The sequence below is a fragment of the Silurus aristotelis genome (genome assembly GCF_946808225.1).
Source record: "Silurus aristotelis genome assembly, chromosome: 14".
Lineage (NCBI taxonomy): Eukaryota > Metazoa > Chordata > Actinopteri > Siluriformes > Siluridae > Silurus > Silurus aristotelis.
In genome coordinates, this window is record NC_139587.1 from 18,077,512 (window position 1) to 18,105,349 (window position 27,838).

General features: G+C 36.4%; 1 protein-coding gene across 3 annotated transcripts; it reads right to left on the reverse strand.

The window, feature by feature from the left end:
• Nucleotides 1–2,107: 2,107 nt before the first annotated feature.
• Nucleotides 2,108–17,133, reverse strand: pcgf1 (polycomb group ring finger 1). 3 transcript variants are annotated; one of them, XM_083561661.1, is made up of 9 exons: nt 16,913–17,130; nt 14,581–14,686; nt 12,053–12,205; nt 11,879–11,950; nt 10,634–10,739; nt 6,064–6,106; nt 3,726–3,812; nt 2,603–2,683; nt 2,108–2,282 (listed from the first exon to the last, which is right to left on the reverse strand). In XM_083561661.1, exons 1-9 carry the CDS (start codon nt 16,997–16,999, stop codon nt 2,232–2,234), a joined length of 786 nt encoding a protein of 261 aa, XP_083417787.1. In that variant the 5' UTR covers nt 17,000–17,130; the 3' UTR covers nt 2,108–2,231. The 3 variants fall into 3 exon arrangements, with proteins under 3 accessions (XP_083417787.1, XP_083417788.1, XP_083417789.1); XM_083561662.1 differs by having other exon boundaries at nt 2,140–2,282; nt 3,726–3,809; nt 16,913–17,133; XM_083561663.1 differs by lacking the exon at nt 16,913–17,130 and adding an exon at nt 16,748–16,906 and having other exon boundaries at nt 2,141–2,282.
• Nucleotides 17,134–27,838: the final 10,705 nt, after the last annotated feature.

Consider the following 27,838-nt stretch of genomic DNA (forward strand, 5'->3'; position numbering starts at 1 on the left):
GCTTGTGTATTGAAGTGATATATTGATATATATAAACCGGTGTAATCTTATATAATGCATCCTGTTTTTTTTTATTTTTTGTATTTTTTTTATGTAGTTTGCGAATAAGGAAATTATATAGTTATGTCATGGAAAAAATTATAATAATGCATCTCGGGTTTTTGAGGCTGTAATCCCTATATTTGTAACACCTCGTCTTTTAGTGGTTAGTAAGTTAAGTGGTTAAGTGGTTGGAGTTCAATTAGGGGCAATTGAACAAGCCCCCTATCAGCACACACACTCCTGTGCTTTCTAGAAAAGCAAAGCAAAGAAAAGGAAAGGGAATAAAAGAAAACAATTGTCACGCGGACTTTTAGGCTCGGGGCCTGGTGAAAAAAAGCTTGCTTTCCCCTTTTGGACATATGGTTTACGAATTTTCCCCGACTGAAACTAGTCAACATGATTGATTAGGTTAACCCGCCTTTGCCTCGTATAAACAGTCTGAGTCGCGCATCTGGGGCCCCTTTAAAATGCGTGTGTTAAAAACGCCCATGAATAGCAATAGATTAGCATGGGGCTCCTAATGAATACATCTCAATGGGAAGCCTAAAGAAATGGGAGGATTGCTGCCTCTCTCTCACTTTCTTTCTGTCTGTCTGTCACCCTCTCTCCTTCTCTCTCTATCTCTCGCTCTCTCTCCCCGCATCCGCACTATAGCCGAATGGCCTTCTGCTCAATATCTTTCGCTTCATTTGGATCAGTTGTGAGCAGATCAAGGCAAAGACGTTTTGCTTAGAAAGAAGACAGAGCGCTGCACAGCACAATTGGCTTAATGGCTTGGAATAGTAGAGGTTGAAAAGTCAAGTAGATGTTTGGGAGCGCATGGCCGGGAGGGGAGAAGACCAAAGCGGCCAGAAACGAGTCCGCACTGCGGCGAAGGGAAAAGTATCTAGCAGCTATGGTTCTTTCTTTTGCGATATCTTAATAAATCTGTGTGTGTGTGTATATATATATATATATATATATATATATATATATATATATATATATATATATATATATATATATATATATATATATATACACACGCAAATCCAAATCCAAGCGCAAACTGTCCCGCAATATGTGTTTACTCTGACTGGTGTGTTCATTTTGTGTGTGTGTGTGTGTGTGTGTGTGTGTGTGTGTGTGTGTGTGTGTGTGTGTGTGTGTGTGTGTGTGTGTGTGTGTGTGTGTGTGTTTATACAAAGCTGATTGGAAATTAACGGGACAATCTCGGTATAAACTATTCTACGACAGACCCTAACAATTACACGCTATTGTATAAATGTAATAATTTGTAAGAATTAAAAATGATACAAAATGTTCATATTTACAACTACGATAATAATATTATTATTTAAAGTATTATTTTTTTTAGATCTGCTCAAACGCGTTATTTGTCGTTGTACACAATAAAATATAACAAATAAAATAAATAATCATAATAATAAATAATTTATTATTTCAAATAAAAAATATATATGACAACTTTATAAGACATATATTAAAGACAAAGAAGGTTGAAAAATAAATCAATCGAAATCTGAAATTGTAAATCTAATTTTCAAATCCAAACTGGGATCCACTCAAAGTTTCCTGAGAAATACCTGCTAAAAAATAATAATAAAAAAAATCATAAATAAACAAACATAATTCCTTTTTTATGTAATTTTGGCAAAGAAAAAAAAAAGGAATTTACATGCGACAGGAAGTTTTAATTATTATTCTTCAAATCTTTTTACTAGTTTTAAATTGTCACAACTAATACAAGTCATATAAATCCCACATAAAGCATTATAGTCTTACGTGCTACAGAAAAAACAGGTCTCTAACGTGCCATTAAATCTCAAACTCTACAGACTAGAATTAACTGTTTAAAGTAATGGAAACGTGGGACTTTGCGCTGCGTCGTGTTTTCTGAAGCACGTGACAATGCCGCCCTCGTGTGTTCATATTCAGAATCGCAACGCCTCTTATTTGTTCTCCCCCAGCTACAATTTTGCTTTTTTATCAGTTAAACATTACAAATGGAAACATTTACATAAGAATTAAAATGATTAAAAAAAAGACTTAGACAGCAATTTTTTTTACACTTACATTTATTTTTTTCAAAAATACAAAACAAAAATAAGTATATATATGCAGAGAAAAACCTATTAAAATAGAATGTGTTACAAAATATTTACACCAGTAGATATTATTATACTATCCTATCTTGCTCTCTTGTCCTTAATTGCATAATGAAGAACCAGTGGTTGAGCCTAAAAGGAAGCGGAAAAAAAAAAGAAATATTTAGACTACTAAGCACAAAGACATAACATGAGCCGTAAAACTACAGAAGCAACTACACTGTCCACACTGTTTAATCGATATCATATATCATATTATAACTTGTTTATATACTCAAGACCAAACAAGACATTGGGTTGAGATGAAAATGGCACCAACAAATGTAAAGTTAAAACATTGATTCTTCGTCTCTCACTTTAAATATTGTATAAATACATAGTGAGTAGAAAAAGTAGCTTAATTTCTAAATTAAAATGCCTTCGAAATGTAACGTAGATTTAGATGACAGTACCTTTCCAAACCAGTGCGACAGCCAGAGACGCTTCATGGTCATGTGATCAGGTAGAGATTCATTATTAAAAAGCATCTGGACCTAACACAATGAGAACACAAAAGACAGTGTGGTAAAAAAAGGTGATACAAGATGCAAGTACTGAGAGAGAGTCTGTGTGTGTGTGTGTGTGTGTGTGTGTGTGTGTATTACTTTTATACATATTATATGACTGAATTAATAATTTAATTGTTACATATATAATGAAAATGTTAATGATACAGAATCAGTGGGAGTGGGTTTTTTTTTTTTTTTTTAAACAAAAGTTTAAAAGAAGTTTTCTTTGCGGCCTGGTACCAAATGATCCAAGGCCCCGGTACTGGTCCGTGGCCTGGTGGTTGTGGATCCCTGTACTAGAATATCTGAGTGCTCTAATAAGCTATGCCTGATTTGTGCATTTTATATACATTGCGTTAATAATCATTATTATTATAATTGATACTACGAAATGCAAGTGTTAATGCAGTATATAAAGTATTTACAGTCCCTTTTCTCTGCTGTATCATATATTCATTTACAGAAAAGTTGCATAAAAATAGTCCTGAAGTGCAAGATTTATTCTGTTATACAATAATTGAACTGGAACTAACAGGAAATGGTGGAACGATTTTTAAAAGAGGCTTAAAAAGAGAAAGCTCCTATTTTTTTCTGTACTGCACTCATTTCACTTTGCGAATCCATCAATTAATAAAGCCAACCATCTGCAAAAAAGCTGCATGGTGTTTACCACTTCCTGCTGGGTGGTTGGGAAACTGTGCTGTTTGATATCTCTGATTATTATCACTGTTGCACCACTACTGCTTTCGCTAATGCTAAGAAACGCTCGGTGTGTAAAAACATGACCGATAGGCTAACACTCGCGTGCTGTCATTTAGGTTGCCTAAAGCATTTCTGTGATGCTGTAAGGCAAGTGCTCTGTATCTGCCTTTAGCTGTGCTGTCAGCTCGTAATTCACAAAGACAATAGAGAAAAAATATACAACTGTAACCGCCAGCAAGATACTGAGGCACTCGTTCAACAGTGGCGATTAACATAATATGTAACCAAGGCTATTTGAATAAAGATAATAAATTAAGAGACAAACCTGATGCCTTTCTACGTTGAGTCGATGGCATAGAACTTTGCGCAGATGTCTGACTTCAGCTCGGACTGAGCAGCGCACAAACTTCTGCTGTGGAAAAAAGAGAGGACATTTAGGTTTCTCAATCACAAAAAAACAACAGGTCAGCTTCTGGTGGTGGTGAGTTTTACCTAAATTACTGATTTTAAAACTACTTGCTTTAGTCCTAAACAATTTTAGAATAAAAACGCAGCTCTGAATCCTGCTAACAGCACTTGCCCAGAGGACTCTCATGCCACAAGAACTCACAATGACAAAGATGTAAGAAGAAAAAGTTTTTAAAAGGATTTCTCTCCTATTTGAGTGGACAATGCAATGATTGTGGAGTAGCGAGGGAAACACTGACCATATACAGTGGAACCCCAGTGTACGAGTGCCTTGTCGTACGAGAATATCGGTGTACGAGTGGTTTTACTAGTAAAAATCTTTGTAGGAGTACGAGCATATTTCGGGAAGACCTGCATTTCTTTTGACGCGTTTGGTTGCTCATGCTCATTGTCCTGAGTGCGTTTTCGTCATTCTCGTGTGTGAATATTGTGCTTTTTGTCTCTTTTTATAGTGTTTTTAGTTTTATTTAACTATAAGTTATAAGCATCATGGGTCCCAAGAAGTGTAGCACCAAATAGAATAACCATTGAAAAAGAGAGAAATTGTCGAAAAGTACGCACACGAGATCATCTGCAACTTGTCCAGTTCAACAGTAAGTACAATCATAAAGAACAAAAAGTTATTTATTTCTTTATCATTTAATACTTAATGTTTATACTTTGTTACAAGTATATTTGTGTGTTAAATTAGGCATAGAACATTTTTAAGGCGGTGAAATAAGGGATCGCCTGAGGTCTGGGAACGGATGAATTACTTTTACATTAATTCTTATGGAAAAAAATGAATGCGAGTACGAGCATATGGGAACACGAGCGGGTAATTAATCTCGTACACCGGGGTTCCACCGTATACTAAAAGTCCCATCACTGTACAGCTGTGGCCAAAGGGTTCTGAGAATGACACAAATGTACATTTTCACAAAGTCTGCTGCATCAGTGTTTTTAGATCCTTTTGTCAGCTGTTACTATGGTATACTGAAGTATAATTATAAGCATTTTTTTTAAGATTCAAAGGCTTTTATTGACAAATAGATTAAGTTTATGCAAAAAGTCAATATTTAGTGTTTTTCAAGACCTCTACAATTCACCCTGGCATGCTGTCAATTTACTTCTGGGTCACATCCTGACTGATGAAAGCCCATTCTTTCATAATCAATGCTTGAAGTTTGTCAAAAATGTGTGGGTTTTTGTTTGTCCACCCACCTCTTGGGGATTGACCACAAGTTCTCAGTGAGATTAAGTTCTGGGGAGTTTTCCTGGCCATGGACCCAAAATTTCAATGTTTTGTTCCCAGAGCCACTTATTTATTACTTTTGCATTATAACAAGGTGCTCCATCATGCTGGAAAAGCATCACCAAACTGTTCTTGGATGGTTGGGAGAAGGGGCTCTCGGAGGATGTTTTTGTACCATTCATTATTCATGGCTGTTCACAGGCAAAATTGAGAGTGAGCCCACTCCCTTGACTGTGAAGCAACCCTACGTTTAAAAGTGAATCTAAAGGTAGCGTATTTGTATTGTGATGTAATATGGAAATTCAATGCACTAAATTGGATCAGTTTTCACAGACATTCTTGTATGCAATTTCAGCAATCAAAAGGTATTTTTTTTTAATAAAGGAAACTTGTTCCTTTTAAGAGACCCGTCTTATTTTTTCTCGTATATTTAGTATTGCTCTTCAATTAAGAAAAAGTTCTTATCCAAATACTTGATTAATCCATGGAATAATAGGTAGAGTACTTCATTACTAAAATAATCGATAGCAGCAGCCCTAATTTAAATTGCCATCATAAGGGGCAGACTCACATTTACATTGGTCATTCTCAAAAACATTTGGCCACGGCTGTAGACCAAAAACTCTATTACTTCCGCATGTGAGCAAACCCCATACGCATTATCAATTTAGTTTCATACAGATTTGTCACAGGAAACAAACAGGTAATATTGTGCATTTTTTCACCACAGCATCAGTTTCACCTTTCATCATAGATAGATAAAATGTTTTTTCACCAGAATCATGAACAAACATGAATCATGAACGGACTTTACAAAGGAACTTGGCTATTAACATTGAGAGACATGATGAAATTGATGTACATATATAACTACAAATGCCTATTCACAATGTTTAAAATCCAAAAATTAACGAAGACATAAACAGACAAACCTATTTCTATCCAGTTCTTCGTGCCTTACCTGTAATGTTAATTTATTTTTGTCTTTTCCAGATAACGATGAACTGCAACGACAAAATGGTAAAATTGCACAAGTTCAAATGCATGTCAGATAACAAGCCCACGAACCTGATTATTTGAAAACAAAAATACAGTGCATACATTTGTGATTTTACTAGCAAAACTATAACACTGTTTCTAAAGACATATTTTTACAAGCAGTTATTTGCATACATCATGCTCTGGTTTGATACATTAAAACTTTTAAATTGCCACAAATGCAAAGAGACTTGTAGCTGTGGTTATATTACGTAATAGATAAATAAGTAAATAACATGCCTGTGAAAGCTTTAAAGGTTTTAAAAGCACATGTAGCAAACTAACAATAACATTGTGCATCTCTTTTTTGAAGCATTCCTGATTTTGTTCCAGCTGTTCTTTAATGCCTTAATAACGAGTAAACAAAGCAAATAAAAGACACTTAGGAGAAACGTGCTTCCCATATGCAATCTCTCAAAAAAACCCTATGAGAACAATTTAGTGTCTCTCTCTAATATACAGTATATGAGCAAACATTTTTTAGACACCTGACCAATAGACTCCTGTGCTGTTTTAAACATCTCATTCCACAATTACTTTCATTTATTGTTATAATAACCGCCACACGTCTGTGAAGATGTTCCACTAGATGTTGGAGTGTGGTGAAGCTTTGTGCTCATTCAGCCACAAGGGTGTTAATAAGGTCAGATACTGATGCAGTGAGACTGGGGTGCAGTTATCATTTCAATACACCCAATTCACAAGTGCTCAATAGGGTTGAGGTCAAAGAGCTATAGCAGGTCACTCAACCTGAACTGTAAATGCTACCCAAGTAATTGATATCTTCATGAAGCAAGCTTTGTGTATAAGGGGATTGTGAGGCTGAAACTGTTTTTTATGCTACTGTATATAACGACATCCAATGCAACGGCTGGAAAAGTGAGGAGACCCAACATTTTTATATTGTATAAAGCAGATATTTTATATATCTAAAGCAGATATTCCTCATTTACTGTCATATTACGTGTGTGTGTGTGTGTGTATATATCACACACACACACACACACACACACACACACACACACACACACACACACACACACACACACACACACACACACACACACACACACACACACACACACACAATATGTATATTAGGGATGTATCAGTACACAAAAAGTCAGTTTGGTACGTACCTCACGGTTAAGGTTAAGGTACGGTAAGGGGAAATAAAAAACTTAAAATTGCTTGTCGTTTTTATATTAACGTATAAATGTTTAATATACATATATAAAATATGATTTTTTAACATCAACAGTTTACATTTTTTTAAATAAAATAGAATAAACCAAATGAATGTAATAAACTTTTATATTGATTAATCGATTAAATTGGCACAAATTAAATGGATTAAATGAAAGGAAAATAAATATTTTACATTTGTTAGACCCCATTTGGGTAATACAGATGTGTATGTAAGTGTGTATTTTACATTTAATATTTAATTTTCTAAAGATATCATCTTAACAGGTTTACTTATTTCAGCATACTTTAACAAATGTCTTCATTCCTTCCGTCCTTTATTCATTCATCCCTCGATATGTGGAATTGTCAGGATTTTGTCCTTTTAAAAGAAATTGGACGTTGGACATAAAACGCTAAAGAATCCTGGTTAGCAGCTAACGCTATGAATTCTTTAGCATTTTCATGCATGCGCAAAACAAATTCTTTTTCCTGGTACAGAGTAAGTAACCTCACTAGTTTCTTTTTAGACCCTTGGCATTGTTGTTTATGATTTTAAGTTTATCAAATATGTTCCGCACATAAAAAGGATTGCGTTTCGTACACGTGCGTAACGAACTGAAAGCACTATTCCAAAAGAATTTAATATGTGTACTGTTACACCCCTTTTTACACACACACACACACACACACACACACACACACACACACACACACACACACACTTTTTCTTGAATACAATCTTGCATGACTTACTAATACAGAGTAAATTTTAACTGCTATTTTGCAGCTACAAAGCTGACTCATACAGTAACAGTAGTGATGACTAATAAGGGAATTCAGCTATGAATACATTTACTAATTACTAATCTATTTTTGACATTGAAGTATCACATAACAGCTGCCAAGTGTGTACATTTCAGTGTAAACCATACAAGACTTTGGGGAAATAGCTTTGATTGCTTTACCACTAAAAAACAGCCCCCAACAATGGCGCATGCTCTGTGAACATGCCACTTCTAATATGCTGCCATGTCCATAAATGTGGACACAAAGCAGGAATTTCTACTTAAAGGAACTTTAAAATTTAATATTCATGCAATTTTTTTTGCCCAAAATCAAGAGTATATCGCTGTTCTTGAATTGCTGCCACTTTAGGAAGGTTCTAACAGGCACTGCACAGTGCAGTGAATATTTCGTAATAACCTGGTGGCCAGTTTAGTCAAAATTTTTAAAAAATATTAATAGTCCTAGGGCTGCTACAACTAAACGATAAAATCGATAATAATTGATAATGAAATTTGTTGACAACGTAAGCCGTTAACGATTAGTTGCGCTGCTCAAATTAAGGGTTAGCGTGACGGCAAGATAACACAGCCACTTGTATAATGGCGGAGAGTACAGGTCAACCGGCAGCAGGAAAAGGTGTGCATCCCAAGTCATTCAAGGCATGGGAGCATTTTATATTACCATATTTTCCGGACTATAAGCCGCTACGTTTTTCCCACGCTTTGAACCCCACGGCTTAAACATCGAAGGAGCTAATTTATGTATTTTTCCTGGGTTTTTCCCGGTTTCACAAGCTTTAAGCCAAAAAACTGAACCCCATAACATTAGACCAATGAAGTTGCCGAACGGGTTCAGGTGAACCAATGAAACTCTTTATATTAAAATCAGATGCGCTCCCACTGAATCGGGCCGCACCACATCATAAATATGGATGATGTTCCTCTGACGTTTGACCTGCCGCTCACTCGGACTGTCGACAGGGAATGCGAATCATTCGTCACGCTGAAAACAACCAGGCATGAAAACACACACTTCACCTGTGTTCTGAGCTGCACGGCATCGGAAGAAAAGATTCACAGATGGTGATTTTTAAACGCACGACGATGCCAAAAGATAAACTCTCGAGAGAATTTGTTGTGAAAGGAAGGAGGAAGACAGTGAACAATGACTTTCTTGGTAGGCTACTGTTTAGATACATGTCGTGTAACAGACACTGTCTTTCATTAAAGCCTGTTTAAAGTTCATTAGTTTCAGTGTAGACACCTGCGGCTTATAGACAGGTGCGGCTTATTTATGTAAAAAAAAAAAAATCTGTGTCAAATTCAGTGCGTGCGGCTTATATTTGGGTGCGTTTAATAGTCCGAAAATTAAATATATGGGGCTTCACCATTTTTAAAGTACACTTTTATACATAAATACCTTGAGTTATGATTTTATATTGTTATAATAAGCAAGGCATATACTTTAAAAAAATATATAGATTTTCTTTTTAAATCCGGTTGATTATTTAGGGGTGGGGGTCGTCAGATTAATCGATTATCAAAATATCATTAGATGCAGCCCTAAATTATACAGCAGTAAGTTTCAGTTCCCTAATTTGATTGGTTAAGCAGCGTTCCTAAAGTTTAATCTTTCTCCTAACTGGACGCTTTACTGGGTGCATCATGCCGCTTGTCTGTGGTTCACCACAATGACCAGTAACCTAGTGTGAGCTATAAGATCACCGGACATGGCCAATTATATTTTTCAGAAATGTAACAGAGTTAAAAATATAAACGCATATTATTAGTATGATAAGACAACAATTTCAACTGAAGCTCTTTTAACAGGAACTCCAAATCAATGTGAGTTAGCTAGCTATGAAGTAATTGTGGCTTCTTTGGGATCCAAAAATTACCCGTTTGTAACATTTGTCTATATTGCATCAGAAATTACACTAATAACTCTATATTTATTTTATTGTTTATTGAACTATTATATAAAAGCAATATTTCCACCGCAACCATGAAACGATACTGAATATGGGCTGTGATTACTGACAGCACTCGCACCTTCATCGAATCACACCCATGCTGATATTAAGCATAACCACAGGCCATAGTACTAAACCACTACCCTTTTTTAGAACCATATAAATTTTAATACTTGTAAGTACATTCAGACAAATCAAACACCAGGTCAGTAATAAAAGCTGAGGTTGTAGGAAGGGAATTGTTTTCTTATTATATTCCAAATTCTCATTTTAGTTGGTTCACATCAAATATGTCCCATTCATGTGCTCATATTACAATATACTGAAATTGTAGCATTCATGCTAAGCGTATTATGCTAAACAACTCATTTATCATACTCACACACTACAAACATCACACCCATAACAGTAGAACTACTGCTATTGTCTACAAATGACAACTGCTACAGATGAGGACTTCAGAGTAAACCGACACGAAAGCTTAATTGTGAATTCGCACATCACACTCTTTACACGTTTTTTTTTCCTGAGCAAGACTGAAACTTACCTTTGTCTCTCCAGACATAGCGAGACCTGTTCATCATATCTGTAGAAATGGGCTTTAGAGTGATCGAAGCTGGTGTATGGTAATCCTGTATTATCTGGTAATGAGTCTAGTAGAAACAAACAGAAAACATCTGTGATATTTTATATCATTTTTTTTCCCCTTCATATAGAAACAAAATCTAGTGCTGCCTTGCAACTGTAAAAATGTCACATTTAAAGGTGCCATAGGTGATTTTTCTTTACGCCATATCTGTACAACCTAAAATTCATATAGAAAATGCTGGAAAACACTGAAAATAAAAACAAAACTGATTCAAACAATCAAATGAAAGAATTGTACAGTGGTACCTTGACCTACGAGTGCATTAATGTACGAGTTTTCCGAGGTACGAGCGGTAAATTTTTTGCAAAACGAGCTCGAGACGCCACTGCTAGATGGCGTAGCGAAGCCAGAAAGCGAAGATTGGGACGAAAATTAAGATAAGCAAAGAAGAAAAAGTAAAAAATAAAAGTTTAGGGATACGTAGTGTACAGTAGTGATGGTAAAAACGAGTTTTCCCTCCGCTTATCGCCTCTAACGACCCCCCCGCCCACCTGCGTTTTCGTTAGCTCAAGTCGTCTCATCTCCAAGGTAAATACACTGAATAAAACCTTATTATATCTTTACATTCTCCTTCTATTATGTTTTTATAAATTATTTGTTATTTAGAAATGTATTTTCCTTATTTAATAACATGAAACATAAAAACGGGGTGTCATTTTGAGGGTTGGAACGGATTAATGCCATTTTAAGTATTTTCAATGAGGAAAATTGATTTGATGTGCGAGCAAATTGAGATACGAGCTCGTCCACGTAACAAATTAAACTCGTAGGTCAAGGTACCACTGTATTTCATTTTCACCAAAGCACCTCTTTTTTTATAAACATTTCCTCAAATTCTTCCAATTACTTGCAACCATTTGTTTTCCAACATACACATAATGTAAGCTTGTGTTAATGTTCGGCTCATACAGAAGTTAAGAAAAAAATGTAAACATATGTAAAAAAAAAAATAATAATAAAATAAATTGAGTATAAGTGCAAAGCAGTTTGCCATTGTGCCTAATTTAGGCTCTGAAGATGTTACGTCTAAGTGAAAGACTGGATCAGGCTAAAGGCAATAAGGAAAAATCACTGGCACACAGCATCTTTTTTTGTCAGCCAAAACAACTGTTTTACATAAAGCTTTAAAATGTTTGTGCTTACCATCCCCTAACGGTTGTATAATGCGCTCAAGACCTCTTGACTGATAAAATTCCCTGATTCTCTTGTCTTCACCTTAAAAAAAAAAAAATGAAAAAGAAAAAAAAACTTAAAATATTGTAGGCATTTGTTATTGCAAAACTAACATTGTTCTAATGCAGATTAAGGGGCACTTACTTTCCTGTAGACCTGGAACAAGTTTGTAAACTATATCTTGCATTACTCTATCCAGCTTAAGATTTAGCAAAGGCTGTGTTTCATGAATTTTGATGTTACACATTGGACAATATTTGCTGGTTTGGAGGTATTTTACAATGCAACTCTTGCAGACTAGAGAGAAAAGACAAGAATAATAGAAAATGGTAATATTAGAACAGTCAAACAAAACAGTGTCACAAATCACAATTTCTACTACAAAGCTGCTGAATTCGGTTTGAATAAATAAACTGATTAAGCATGCCTTAATCAACACAGAAACCCACACACACTGCTGCATTAATATTGAGTCACCAGTGTCAACAAGTTCACCGACCACAAGACAGACTGCCTTTCGCTTGCTTGACTCTTGGTAATATGAAGAGATGTATTTTTTTAAGGCAGGTGACAACAACTAAACAGAGCAGCAAGAACACATGTAACTCTAAATGTTGAAAAGTGGGATATATCAATACTTTCATCAATTAAAAATTGCAATTGCTGACACAATACTGTGGTATAATAGAAAAATCATTGCTGGACATGCATGAGCACTCTGAAGCTGATTCTTTTCTAACAGCATCACATGCCTTATTGTTAATTATTTTGCTATAACAGCACACCATCATAATTTATTGATAATATCAACCAAATAAAGATTACAATATGCCCTAGGATATATAGATACAATTATTTAAGTTTTTCCTTTATTAAGTGTTTATGCTTAATCCACATACAGCAATGGACTATTGGGCCACTTTTGGTAATTTAATATACATCTAGACACAAAATGTATACAGTAATCCCCCGCTTTACTGCGGTTCGAATCTCGCTCCCCCGGTTTATCGCGGAATTGCATTTGCCACATGACTAATTCGGTTTTTTTCCTGGTCTCTCACGGATAGCACCATAGACCATAAAACTTATAGGGAATTGTTTTTATGGCGTTTTATTTTGAAATAATGCAATCTATCAATAAAAATATCATTATTAAATATAAAATTAAGTCAAATGGTAATACAGTACAGTACTGTATACGTAAAATAGCATTTTTGAGTTATCGTTCGTTTATCGTGGGCGGTTTCGGACCGTAACCACCGCGATAAACGGGGATTACTGTACTTATAAGCAGGCAAAAGTAGATACTTATAAACAGAAACAAAAAAAATGTTTTTAACATATACACTTATTGTATATTTAAAGTATATTCAATTCAAGCTTTCTCAAGTTAGAAGCGAATTTCTCTTGGCAAATCATCTTCAATTTCAAGGTTACAAGTGTCCCACTGATAGACTCAATTTTACATCCTCAGTGGAATTCAAACGTGAAGACTGACTAGATTATGCCTGGCCTTTTTGAGTTGTCCTTTCCACAGATTTTTGACTGATGACATTAAATTCATTCACTCAAGTCATGTTTCCTTTAATAACGTATAGTGCCGTGTGCTAAACAAAGTTGCTACATATTAAGATGCTTCCACCTTCGGTTTCACTGTGGGTATGGTGATCATACACATGATCCTTTTTTTTTCCTCTAGACATTAAAAGAGGAATCATGACTGTGTCAAAATCTTTCTGTTCAAATGCAGTCAGCGCTAAATGCAGTGTATTGCTTATCGCTCTGCTAGTTTCTCTCTTATGTTCCTTATTGTTAATCTGAGAATGTGTCCGAAAATAATTAGTTGTTCTATGATTCATTCAATTAATTTTATAACCGATGTTTAAGCTAAACCTTTCCTTCACCATCACCATGACTGCCAATTATTATCCAAACTACAGTAAACACAATGCCTTTTATATTATAGGTGTCAAGTGCCAAGGGCAATATTATAAGTGCCAAGTGATTTGACTTACATTTTATGTAACCATAATAAATATATTTGTAATATTGTGTCTATTTGTATGAGACTATTTTGAATTTTATTTCTAAATAAAAGCATGCATATGCTGTAAATTTTATATGCACAGGAAATATATTAAATAACAAAACAAACAAACAAAAAAAAGGTGTCTAAATATGTATATTGTTGCTCACTGTGCTTTTTCTGCCTTTCAATGAAAATAACTGGCAACACCAAAAGCAGGAAATAGTTTGAAACGTGTAGAAAAGTCTGTAATGTGGACTAATGTTTGTTGTTGCATTTCAGTTCGGAGTGCACCGCCAACAATGTAGGACAGGCTACAAATTCTAGAACATAAATCTGACTGGTGACAGCTTCTATCAACCCATAACCCCCATTGAACATGTCCCCTTGTTCTGGAGAAACTCTGCCTGCACATGTTCCCCAAACCCCATATTCAATAAATCAGTTAATTATCAGCTATTGATGAGTTAAAATGTGTGTTTTAAAGTAAAACAAACCATGTTGGTAACTTTTGATTAGATAATGTGTAGGAACAGAGGTAAAGCCAGAGAGCTCTGATTGCAAGCAAGGATTTAAAAGACTGGTAGAACATGTTTAAAACTATTACAAGTATTGTCCCCCCAGGGTCGCATGCAAAGGAACTTACAGGTGTGAAGACACTCGGTAATAGTCGTGGCATCGATGAAATATCCTGCGCACAGGTAGCACACAATGTGTTCATTCAGGTCCTTGATTTTTATCTTCACTTCTTCCTGTTAAATAAAAATCTAATGAGATACTAGAGAAACAAAGCCCATTCAAATGAACATGCTGTATAGAAGTAGGATTAGAACTGAAAACACAATGTCAATTTTGCTTTCAACAACTAAATATTTATACATATATATATATTATAAAGAGCCTAGCAACAAATCTAGGGAATTGCTAAGAACACAGTAGCTTCTGTTCTACACTCCATATGCTTTCCAGCTCACATAACAGCTGCTAACGAGTTATAGGCAGCAGGCTTTGTCGACTCACCACCAGTGTGTAAAGGCTGACTGAGTTGCGCTTGCGTGAGCCAATGTTATTAAAAGCTCATCAATCAGATGATCATTGTTTCCGGTGACCAATCCCTGACCACCATTGCTTGCCCCACCTACACACTACTCTGGGCTAAATTTACAAGCATTCAAAAGAATTACGAGTCAATTCCACTAATTTCACAGCAGTGTTTCAAGGATGTTCATAATTTCAGCTAATATTTTTTAACTGATATTTCATTGTATCACACCATTAGTGTGTTCATTACATTGAAACAGTTACTACATTTACATTGAGATGTCAGCCTGTGCATTGCATAGCAGCATGTGGCTGATCAATGACCACTGTGCCCACATTTGTACATAATTATGGCATGTAAAATAAGAAATGTCATATATTCGGACCTAGAGTACATGTTCCTAAATAATGTCCAACATTACAAATAGCGCTTTCCAAATCATAGTATGTTGAATTTAAATATCTCAAAAGGTCACCGAGTGGTCTGTTATTTCCAGAAGATTTTGGAAGCAAAGATCTGTGGACCACTGATAATGCCCACGACTCCTTGCAAGAGGGAGAAGTTGTTTTGCGGCAGGAGAGACAGGTGTAAACGGTACGAGGAAAAAAATAAATAAATCAAATTGCAAGAACTCGAGCTGCACAAATCATTGCAAAGTAAAATGATAAAGCACACACTATAGATTATTGAATTAAAAAAAGTTCTGAAATGTTTTTTCCAGTGACACTGTGCAGAAAAAAGCACCAAACCTTCCAATTACACGACTCAGAGCTTGAATATTTTTTGTTACACACTCAAAAGCATGCACTCTCTCAACCTTTTACTAATATAAATAAGCAAATTTGCAATGATCAGCAATAATCAGCAATGATTTGTCATCCTATTTTAAGTGACCTCAGAAAACCTGCGGTCTTGATGCAAATAACGATTTAATTCATGCAAACAAACCAACTACGTCACCCAGCGACTTCTTAAGACTTTTTGAGTATATTGTAGTGACTTTTCTCTAAAGATTTGGGAACCACTGGGTGCAAAACGTGCATGAACCAAAGCTAAAGGGAAACACGTTTGCACGTGGAGCGCGGGCCATGGGGGGGGGGGGTGAAAGTATGACAAAACACCAAGATCAAGCACAAATTTTGTATTAAAATCTAATTCTGCACCGGTATTTAGCACGTTTGTTTATAAATGGGGCGTTCCAGGGGTTGAGGATTAAACGTAAGGCTCGTGGTGTGTGGTGTTGTAAGCTTGAACATCGCGCAGCCTCCGCGGTCTCGGGAAGCAGCGGAGTAAAGCGTCTTCGATGAAGCTACAGCACGAACCGGCTCCGAGGCCAGAGTAAGAGCTACAAAAATATTTTTTTAATCATTCATTTCTTTTCATGCGAGAGCTTTAGTGTGACGATATGTACTACTCGTCCTCGAATACAGTTCGAAATCAATTCACGAGGAGGAGAAGGAGGAGGAGGCGGCGGCGGCTTTGACGCCCATGGATGCACTTGTTCGGTCGTGCTAACCAGCTAACAGAACAATCTTTTCTCCCGTCGCGAGGATGGACACGTTCTCTCGACCTCGCACAGCGAAATGCACGTGTCAGAGGGACACATTTTTCAGACTTCATCTCCATATTCTAATTTCTATAGCGCACATGTTAGTCGCCCCCTCCTCCATTAAAACAAAACAAAAACAAAGACGTATTAAAAAAAAAAAAAAAAAAAAAAATACAGCCTCGCGATGGTGAACAACGGCACGCTCGATTCATCCACACTTACGCCTGCGCAAAGCCGCTGCATGCTCGCGCAGTCCGCGTCGCTTCTCCCCGCAGTCCGGACGAGTGCGCGGCTGCACGAGCCCTATTTATATCCGATCGTGAGCCCTCGGTCGATCCGCGTGCACGAGCGACTGTGCCGCGTCCCGACAAGCTTGCTTTTACTCACCTCGTTCCGTAAAGGATCAAGTTTATATACGTTCTGTAGTTGATTTCTTAGCCGCATAGCTATCGCCATTGGACCTTGCTCCGCCATCTTTGGGAATTCTGCTTACTTCCGGGTAACGGGAGTGGGCATGTTGAGGTGGTGGCGCGCGCACAGTGAGAGAACGGCTTCTCTAATCTGACTTCAGCCTCTAATGACACGGCAGGCAGCACGTGGAAATGCACGGTGTTGTTATGATATGGTGTCAGAGTTTGCTGAGAAATAAACGTGGGCTCGAGAGCAAAAATGGCGCCCGGAATTACAGAATCATACAGTAAAATGAACGCGAGGAAAACTTTGCAGTCAATTCTCATGGTTTAATTTGAACAACCATTTTGTCTGCATGGTCAATTTAACCATGAAACATTGTATATTTCCTTTTTTTTTTTTTTTTAAGTTTATTTTCTATTTTTAGTTAATTTCTATTTGTATACCGCATTTAACAGTGGTCATTGTCTCAAAGCAGCTTTACAGAGATAAAGCGGTCTTAAAGTTATGTACAAGTTTAGTGCCTTTTAAGTTTATTCCCTATAATTGTAAGTTTATCACTAATAAACAAACCAGTGGTGACTGTCGCAAGGAAAAACTTCCTGAGATAGTGTGAGAAAGAAATCCTGAAAGGAACTAGACTCAGAAGGGAACTTCATGGACCTTTAGGCTGCTGATGTGAAGCAATCCCCAGCTACACAGAGTGGTCTCCGATTGAAGAGAACCCAATACCACCATCAATCTTATACCACCAAAGTATAGAAAATAGCTAAAGATTTTGTGGCCAGTTGATTGGAATTTTAAATCGATTGACTTTCATGGGCGACATGAAATGGGTGACACTGCATCTTTCAGATAAAGTCACATAAAGTTTTTGGACACTTTGCAGTATGATGAGTATGGCTGGAAAGAAGGTCATCATCACCTAAATGGTGATGGCTGATGGTTCTTCAAGAAGTTGGTTCTTTTTTTTTTTTAGGTTTTCTTTTTTTGATAGTGGGGACACCGAAGCACTCTATCAAATTAGGAACAGTGTCAAATGTAAACCATTGATGGACCCAAAGAAGGTGCTAATGCCACCATTGCACATCAGATTGGGCCATTTTGTCACAGCTCTAGATAAGGGGTCAACAGCACGCGGGTACGTTTAAAACTTCTTCCGAAGCCGATGTTTTCATCAGACCACAGATAAAGATCAGTGCAAAGAATTCACCAAGATTACTAGATTACTCCAAATAAGAAAACTGTTTGGAACAGCTTTGTTGCAGTAGTCAAGGGTGTCCTGGATCAGATATTCAAGGAGAAATTGGTAGCACAGTCAGGTGAATCAACCATGATATAATGGACTATATTTTGGGGACTGCTTTGTGAAAGCAATTTACAATATAATCATAAATCTTAAGAAAAAGAAAATTTCACTTGTACCTATTTTGTGGTCATACTAGTACAGCATAAATGTAAGTACTTGTTAATTTGATTTATATGTTGTTTTTTTCCCCTGAATTTATGTATACAAAAAATTAAAATCACAAAACCATTGTCCTAGTCCAATTTCTTGGTCACTTGCTACCCAGAAACAAAAATAGTTTACACAGTAATATCAGTATTATTAAGGGGATTAGGTTTGAGGAGGTTCAAACTGCAATTGGTAGAATATGTAGGCCCTGCAATGGTAAAATACATTTAAATTGGTGAGCTGTCCCATATAAACCCATTCACATTATATTTCAGATACATAACTTAAAGCAGTAATGAAACCTATACATAATGTATATTTTAAAAAGGTATTTTATTGTAAATAATTTTAAAGTCAAACTTAGTTTTCGTATAGAATAAGCATTCTAGTTAACCACATTTTGTGTACTTAGTAAATCTGTAATAAAACTCTCAGCCTTGTTACTATGCCAGCACAGAAAGTTTGAGGGAAAAAATAATTTGTAAAATAAATAATTTGGCCTGAGATGACCTCATATTTTTGCCAATACAAGGTCTAAATCAGGGGTGCTCACACCTTTTTCCGACTTGCGTGCTACTTTTAAAATACCCAATTCATAATGATCTACCTATATTACAAAATATATTTTTTCTGTATATATATATATATATATATATATATATATAAAGTGGGTGGGATTTTTAGGCGACAAGTGTTTTTGTCCTCAGTGTCGATGTGTTAGAAGCAGGAAAAATGGGCAAGTGTAAAGATTCGGCCGGCTCGCCAAGTTTGATCTAACAGAAGAGCAACTGTAGTTTGAATCGCTGAAGAAGTAAATGCTGTTAATGCTCGACAGGTCAGGACTGTTTTGGCAGCAAACCCAATACAATAAACCAACACCAACACAATATTAGGCAGGTGGTCATAATATTTTGCCTGTTTGGTGGCCATAATGTTATGCTGCATACCACCATACTACCTATCAATGTATTGGGCACCCCTGATCTAAATGGTACACCAAATGTGGACAGCTATTACACCCTCATTACACACTAAGCATAGAGAATGTGAATGTTTGTTCTATACATTACACACAATATTTTTGAAATATCTAAAAAAAAATTTAAACATTCCAGTTTCTATTCAGAGAAAATAAAGACGTAAACACAAGAAAATGTGCAATTATTTTTTTCAGAAATTTGTTGATGTTGCAAAATGTTACTGTTATTTACAGAGACCTATAAACAATCCACTGTGAAGACAGAGACCTGTTGAAAATATATTCAAAATCTTCCTACACCCACACTCATTTACGATTTCATTCATATCCAGAGTCACTTGTATTAATCAAATATTTTAAATTCTATTTAGTAGTAGTGCCTGAAATTGGAAGTGCACCACATTCCAATCAGAATTTCGGTGCCTTGAACCATGATCTTCCTTATCACAAGCAAGTTACACACTTTGTCCAATAGAAACACTGCTCAACATTCAAATGTAAAAACACAGCTATTAAAAATGGTTGCTAAAGTAGCAGTCTCGCCTCAATCTTCCTGCATCATTGCAGGAGCTGTTAATTTTCAGTCCTGCAAGAGGTTCCATCAGCTGTTCATTAGCTATTTATCTATGCACTGTTTTTCCTCTGCCAGTAGATGGCCTCATGCACATTCACTTCTTGGATTGTTAAGGGCAGCACTGAAATTGCAATGCTGTGATTAATCTGTGGTGATCAGATGTGAAGGAAACCAGTGATTAGAATCAAATGCTAAAACCAGTGTATTGTAAATAAATTAAAAAAAGAAAAATATTAAAGATTAAGTCCAGTAAGGATAGATAGATAGATAGATAGATAGATAGATAGATAGATAGATAGATAGATAGATAGATAGATAGATAGATACATAGATACATAGATACATAGATACTTTTATTCCTTTTGGATGTTAATTCACAAAAAAAAAAACACAACCCTGTGCGCTTACATGTTATATGAATAACATGCCAGTTATGTTTTGTAATGGAAGATGACATGAAAGTTGCTTACATTCCTGATAGAGTCTTTGATAGGATTTGGTATGAAGAAGGTACTTGTTACAGACTCTTACAATGTAGATGAAAAGCCTAAAATGTGGCCTTTTATGAAAAGCAAAACTAAAAAATGAAGTCACGCATGGTAATGTGTATGAATTTTTACGTCAATTTTTGATATTAATTGGAGCTAAATCTTTACATACTTCTTTAAAGGTGTACAATCTCACTTTTTTACAACATCAAATTTTTTTTGCCATTTCCTCTTTCGGAGGAAATATTTTAGTTTGTTGAGGCAGATATTTTAAATCTTTAAAAAGTCTGGAAGATTTCAGCAATACATGAATTTAGAAGCTTACATTTGGCCAGTTGTCATAATTGAAAAAAAAAAACTTTTTGCTTTTTTTTTTTTTTTTTTTTTTTTGCCTTTGATGGATATTGGATGACTTCTGGTTCCAGTTGAGCAAACTTTGACATGTTTGTCTGCAACTGCTTTTTGGTGTTTGTGTTTATTTTCTTTGAATTAGAAAAAAGAAAAATTGTTTATTATTTATTCAGTCTTTTATGGGCTACGACTGTAGAGTGGCACAGTAGTTAGTAAAACAAATTGACTCTCTTTGATAGGATTGAAAACTTCTTTAGTTTCTCCACTGTGAAGTGCCTTAGGGCACAATCATGGCCCCTTTTTTGTTTTCCTTTAAGACCTCACAGAAATGTAACATTTTTTTAGCACTACTGAGTAGATGATTAGTAGTTGTACGTTCCACTGAAACCAAGTAATAAAAAGCTAAATTTTTTTGAAGACAAATTACATTTGGTCAAACTGCTTTTACCACTGCTATAGCAGAAAAATGCATATCATATGGTATAACCTAAACCTTGCTCATGTGCTATTGCTTAAATCTTGATTTTCAGATTTATCACCTTTATTAGCTTTATACCATTTTGCTATCAGTGAATATAAACTCACTGAGAGACTCTATACTGAAATGAATAAGGCACTTACCTGATACTAGACTTGAACCATCCCTGGTAACATGATCGTAAAACTCACCAAAGTGCAGATGGACTTTCAGTTCTGAAAACTGTGACATAGCTGTCACACTGAGACCTTCTACAGGTCAATGCACATCTGACTGACATGGCTCAGAATCTACGATATTTACAAAACAAGGCCAGGACATGCTACAGCATTGCATGAGACAAAACATGTCAAAAAGCTAAATAGAGAGAGATCAGCATTAAGAGACTGTACAACTCTAGTCAGTTTATGTGATCTCACACTGAATTTTAATTTTTTCCAGTTTGCTGGCCAGACACTTAATACCCTTTGGCCTCCCTGTCCTCAAATGGAAATAATGGAGCTGTCTGATCATACTATCTAGCAGCCAAAAGCTAGCAACGTGGGGGAGAGACAAGGTAAACGATCATCTGATAAATTGACTGTCCTTCATTGGCACGAGTTCAACAGCGAGGGAGAAAGAGGCAAAGCTTGAAAATGAAAACATTTCAAACCATATGGAAATACAGTGTGTTTCTTTTTGAGATTCATTCATGTGAAAGAAAACCAGAATATGTTTTATCAACACAATCATAGATGCAGACGGTGTTCACTATGCTTTAAATCAAAGCCAGGTTGTCATAAGTGAAAACAGTTGATTTATTAAAAAATTCAGGGGAGCTCAGTTTTTACAAAGCATTTGGGAAGCACACATCGAAAGAAGAAAAAAGTAATATGGAATTTGTAGTGCCCCTGGTTTGGACCTCAGCTCTAAAAACAGCCAAACAACAATACCAAGCAGGTGGGATGAGCTTTGCCAGGGGGAGGCCCTCTATTCTGGGAATAAAGACTTTTGCCTCTCCTCTTGTCCCAGAACAATCAGAGCATGCAAGGACAGACACCATGCTTTTCATTCCCTCTGGCAAAAAAGCTTTTGAGTGCCAAGCTAATGAAGGGAGCACCCACTCTCTGCTTAGTGCCCCATCCAGTGAGAGGTAAGAGTCTGGGCAAGAGTCTTTTACCTTAAGGAAGCCAGTGTGTTGCAGCATTTATATAGTTACTTTTCATATTTTTGTGTGACATATGAAACTCTGATCTGAAGATCGGATTACCGCCAACCAGTACTGTAGTACTGAGACCTTAATAGGATGCAAGTCATTTCATTTACGAGATGGGAATGATATGACTTTGGGCAAAAGTCCTGGGTTTAATCACAAGGTTATCCCAGAGTCATCTGGCCATCAATGCATGGAAGGTAAGCTTGGCATCAAAGCTTGCAGTTCTACAACACTTATTGCTGAAGTCACTATATGTCAGAGACATCTTTACCAGGGCAGCATCTTGAACAGGTTTGCAATATATCAGGCCTGACAGGAGTCCAACACAAGTGGACTCATTTATGTTTTGCAGTTTCGGGATAAATGTTAGGATTTGGGGTATTAAGCATTGAACAAGTTAACATGCACCATAATACAAAGGCAAACCTGACCTGTGTACCATTAGCCCTTTGCATTCTGGGAGTGTTTCCTGGATTACTAGATGACATGCCTTAGGGGCCAAATCCACAGGCATGGGAGACCTGACTGAGGGTGCCAAATCTCTTCATCCATCTGGAAGAGCAGACCTGCTCAGGGATGCATATTAGCTGTTAAAAAAAAAACACCTGTGGTGTCAGGGAAAAAAACCTGTGTTCTGAAATCAAGAGGACATGAAAAGAAGCATATTGCATGTCCATCCAAATGATTTGTAGGTATTTATTTAAGTTGTATATTGCCATAGGCCTCAGTTAAATGACTAACAGAGTCAGCTATTAACGGTGCATACTATAGTGGGGAAAACCACTCAACCACACAACAGGCCTGCTAGTCAGCTTCCAGTCAGGTGTGCAAAATCAACTATGAACAATCTGTGGCATGGTGAGGGAAAACCACTGACTCACTAGCAGAATGTAGCCACAAGTCTGGTGTAGGCTTAGATAGTAGAGATATGAAATACTCTGAGCAGATTACACTGAAAGACACTCTACCATATTGGGGCAAAGTGAGGTTAATAGAGAGAATCCAGTGACTCCAGCCTAAGTATTGCTATACATATACATATATATTGCTATATATATAGTATAACTTACACAGCTGTCTAAATAGTGAAAGTGCATGGTGTGACAAGAGAGAAAACACTCAACATTGTTAGTGGCATGCTTTCAGGAAATGCAGACAGAGATAAGTGGAGTTACTGAGCAACAATACAGCACAAGTTAATTACCAGTGCAGTGAGTTATGCTAATAAATTATCTGGAAAACCAATAGCTTTGGTAAGCTTACACAAGCTGCTAAGCAATCACTCTATATTGTTTAGCTGAATGCCTAGCAAGTGCAAAATGAGAAGAAAGAAAAAATGACTGTATGTGCAGCCATCTTTGGTTTCTGTACACAAATGTTATACTTTAATTCCAAAGCACTTTTGAGGTAATTGGCACTTAAGCTGCTGTGAATAGTACATGTTAAGATATTCTATTGTCTGACCTGTGTAAATGAGCAAATAACATAATGCTCCAAGTTAATGTTTCTATTTATTACATGATTCTTTGCAGTCTGTCTCATTCTTAATGGTTATTATTAGATGGATATTATAACCAGAGTTATTAATGATGAAAGATGTTAAAAGTTAAACACCCACACTGCCACATTATTGCCCATTGTGATGTTTTATACCTAGCCAGTAGATGGCACTGGGTAATACATAACGAGTAGGATCAGGGAAATAGGGCAACTCAACTGTGTTGTGTCTGACTTTGCCAAAGGCAGAGCTGTTTCAGACTTTTCAGTCTCTCACCTTAATTAAAACCTTGTAAAGGCATTTGAGTGTAGCTCCAAGATTTGGAATTAATTTTTCATATAAAAAATTGTTTCTATTTACAAAATATTGTTCAAGAGAATTTTTTACTGTGTATCCAGTCTCATGGCTGGGTTAGAATCCTGTTAAAAGGTTGCAAAGAACTTTACCAAGAAACATGGCGAGGATGTCAAACATGACACTGTTGATAAAGTTGGTAAAGACAACTTTGATAATTATGTAGAGGACGTTTTGTTAATAAAGCTATATTTTGCTACAGCATTTATTTACCATTTTCATGAAGACCATTCGTACACCATATTGCAGTTTAGTGTCAGTGGTTTTGTTTGATTCTTGGTTATAACTTATTTTGCAACAGTCAAAACCCACTACCATCAAAATGTCTCCTAGAAAAATCAGCCCATAGTTGTAATTCCTCCTTATCTTAACTCTGATGTGATATGATCGAATTTTGGCACCCAACCACAGTTACTTGTAAATATTGTTGCTCACATAAGCAATTAATAAAAATGCAATATACATCTTTTTGATGCTGTTAATTTATCTTGGACATTCCATGGCTGAATAAACTGACATTGGAGGCTAATAAAAATATCCCTGAAGTTCATTCGTTCTAAAGTAATTCATTTAGCCTAACATGACGTGTGTGTGTGTGTGTGTGTGTGTGTGTGTGTGTGTGTGTTCTGTATTCAGAGTGATGTGTTTAAACCATATAAACAGTGAAATCACCTAAAGGCCCTTTGAGATTCTTACCCTTGGTTTTTCATTTATTTAATAAACATTGGTCAGTCCTTTCTATACAAAGTGTTTATACCCTGTAACACTGGGATTTGAAGTGTATTCGGTAAAGTTAGTATTGTGTTTTTTCATTAACCTCTGTTTGTGCTTACAATGGGTTTACTGTGATAATACACACATAACACTAAGATGGTGCATCAGTTGACTATGTACAAGCCTTTGTAATACAAATGTAAAAAACTGTATAGTACAATAAATAAGTATAATAAATAAATAAATGCACACTCTACATTCAAGAGGCATTAAGGAATCTAAAGCTATATGGTAAATGTTCCCACTTCCAATCTTCATTCGACCTGTTAAAACTTCGCTATTATAGCTCTACCTAAATCCCCCATATAACATCTTATAACCAAACATTTGAAATGTAGATTGTAGTTTTTGAAAGTGTTCTGTCTCAGTTTTAACTGGCACGGCATTTGCACCCTAAACTCCTATTTACTTAGAGGAATAGCGGAGTTGCTCTTCTGGCATCCCCCCTGCATTCCTGCAGCACTGGCTCATGTTGGACCTAGCCCAATATAAAGTATACTTTAACACCAAGTACCTTAAACAGGTATTAAGGGTGGTACTGTGGCCAGGGCAGCAGCAGAATAGCTGTGAATCTATCAAAACACTTCCCTGGTGCAAAGTTGTGTAACACCAGGGGGTCACTCGGTTCATTGTGTATTGTCTTTTATTCTTTTTATGATTGATGCACACAAATGAAAGAAAATGTATATTGCAGATTTCTTATTTAATTAGAAGATCTAATGTCTTAACTGGACAGTGTGAATAGCAGAGGTAAGAAATACTTTATATTTTAACAAGATCATGGTCATTAAAACAGTGGTAAAGGACTATACATGTCTGTTGTGGTCCATTTTCTTAGCTAAAAATGTACTTTTTCTTTATACTCTAACCAGCCTTTGTTCTATAACTGAGCCAGCTTCCTCTCTAGAGATGTCTTTCTCATTTAAGAAATGCCTGTCTTATCTTGTTACGGCTGTTTGGGTGCATATGAGCCAAACTAAAACACAGACCTGTCCGAAACTAAGCCCAAACTGCAAAACCAGCATCTGGCCACACTTGAAGTAAGAAAGCTCTACAGCACATGATGACAATAACAAGGCCTCAACATAATCGAAACACATCCTGAAACAGGTTGCAAGCTATGTACTGGCAGATAATGATCATCTTTGATGCGTCAGCAACATTAGCATTGTGCTTGTCCTTTCACCTCGCCTGAAGAGCTTTGATGGCACATTTAAAAAAAAAAAAAGAAGGGGAACCCTTATAGCCCGCTCTACGTTAGGGATGGGATCGCTTTGGAGATTATATTCTGCCGTCTCCCTCAACCTACATGCAGGCGTACTTTCATCTCGCATCTTTCATCTCTTTCTTTATAGCATGCAACCTGATGTCTATGCAGACAGAGACAATGAGAATGGGAAGCAAAGACATTTCCTGTCTTGTTTCACAATGTATTTCATTTCCACTGAAAGATTTTTTTTTTCTTTTCAAATATTGCCGTTCTCAATATACAACAAAAGCTCTGATGGCTACAACCATTATGTTTTGAACTGTTAGTGTCACATACTCAAACTTGTCTATATTCTCTGTGGAGCTCAATCAATTTATACATTCATCTTTAGCAGTCACTTTATCCTGGTCAGGATTGTGTTTGATCTGGAATCCTGGGAACACTGGGGATACGGCAGGAATGCACCCTGAGTGGGACACCATTTCATTTCAAGGGAACATGCACACACACACACACACACACACACACACACACACACACACACACACACACACACACACACACACACACACACACACACACACACACACACACAAAAAGCAAAGTTATCCATTGCACCAACATGCCCACCTTAATCAATTCAACTGCACTATACAAAGTAATTGGTTACTGATACTATAACCACTTAGTGCATTGTCTTGACCTGTTATGTTATTTTGAGCAATTTATTTCTAGCTTGAAGTAGGGTGCAGGTGATATTGCTTTAATAAGGGAGGAGACATATTTGCTAAATAAATTATTGCTGTTAAAAAAATTACAAGCATATATCTTCACCTCTCCACTGTGTATAGCAGACTTATCACACATTGAAATGCACATCCTTGTGTACACACTCACATGCACGCTAGTGCAAGATAAGGCTGTCTTACAGTGCAAAATTAAGAAATCATTAGAGCCATACATCATTTACTTTGTGGAGAAAAAAAAAAATGTTCCTTTGAATAATTACATGAAATTCAAAGCTACGAGTAAAGAGATCAAAGTAAGGCATTCTTGGATAATCCTCCTGTGTTGCAAATCTTCAGTAATCTGCACTGTCTGGTCACAACTGTTTGACATGCATCCACAGTATAAAAGGAAAGGGGGTACTATGAATTATAATTAAGCTGTGACTTTGTTTATATGTGCCAGGTCTGGGTGCCAGAAGTTGATCTGTGAGATATGGTGAACCTTAGCTTTGCTTGTCTGTGCCCCCTTACTTGTGGGGTCTCCTCAACAAGGGAGTACAGGCGAGATTAGTAGTAGACTTTGTGTGAACCACTTGTTTACTCTGTGTCGAAATGTGCGAGCGAAAGAAGAGGTTGTGCAACATGCTTCTATCCTTCTCTGAATTTAGACCCTTCTAACCCTCACCCCTTTACTCAAAAACATACATGCACATAAGCCACATGCCTTCAAAAACATTCAGCAGTGCAAGTGCAAAGGCAAAATTGAAGAAGGACAGTCCTCTTTATATGTGGACTGAAATTCTATTTAACATAGAAC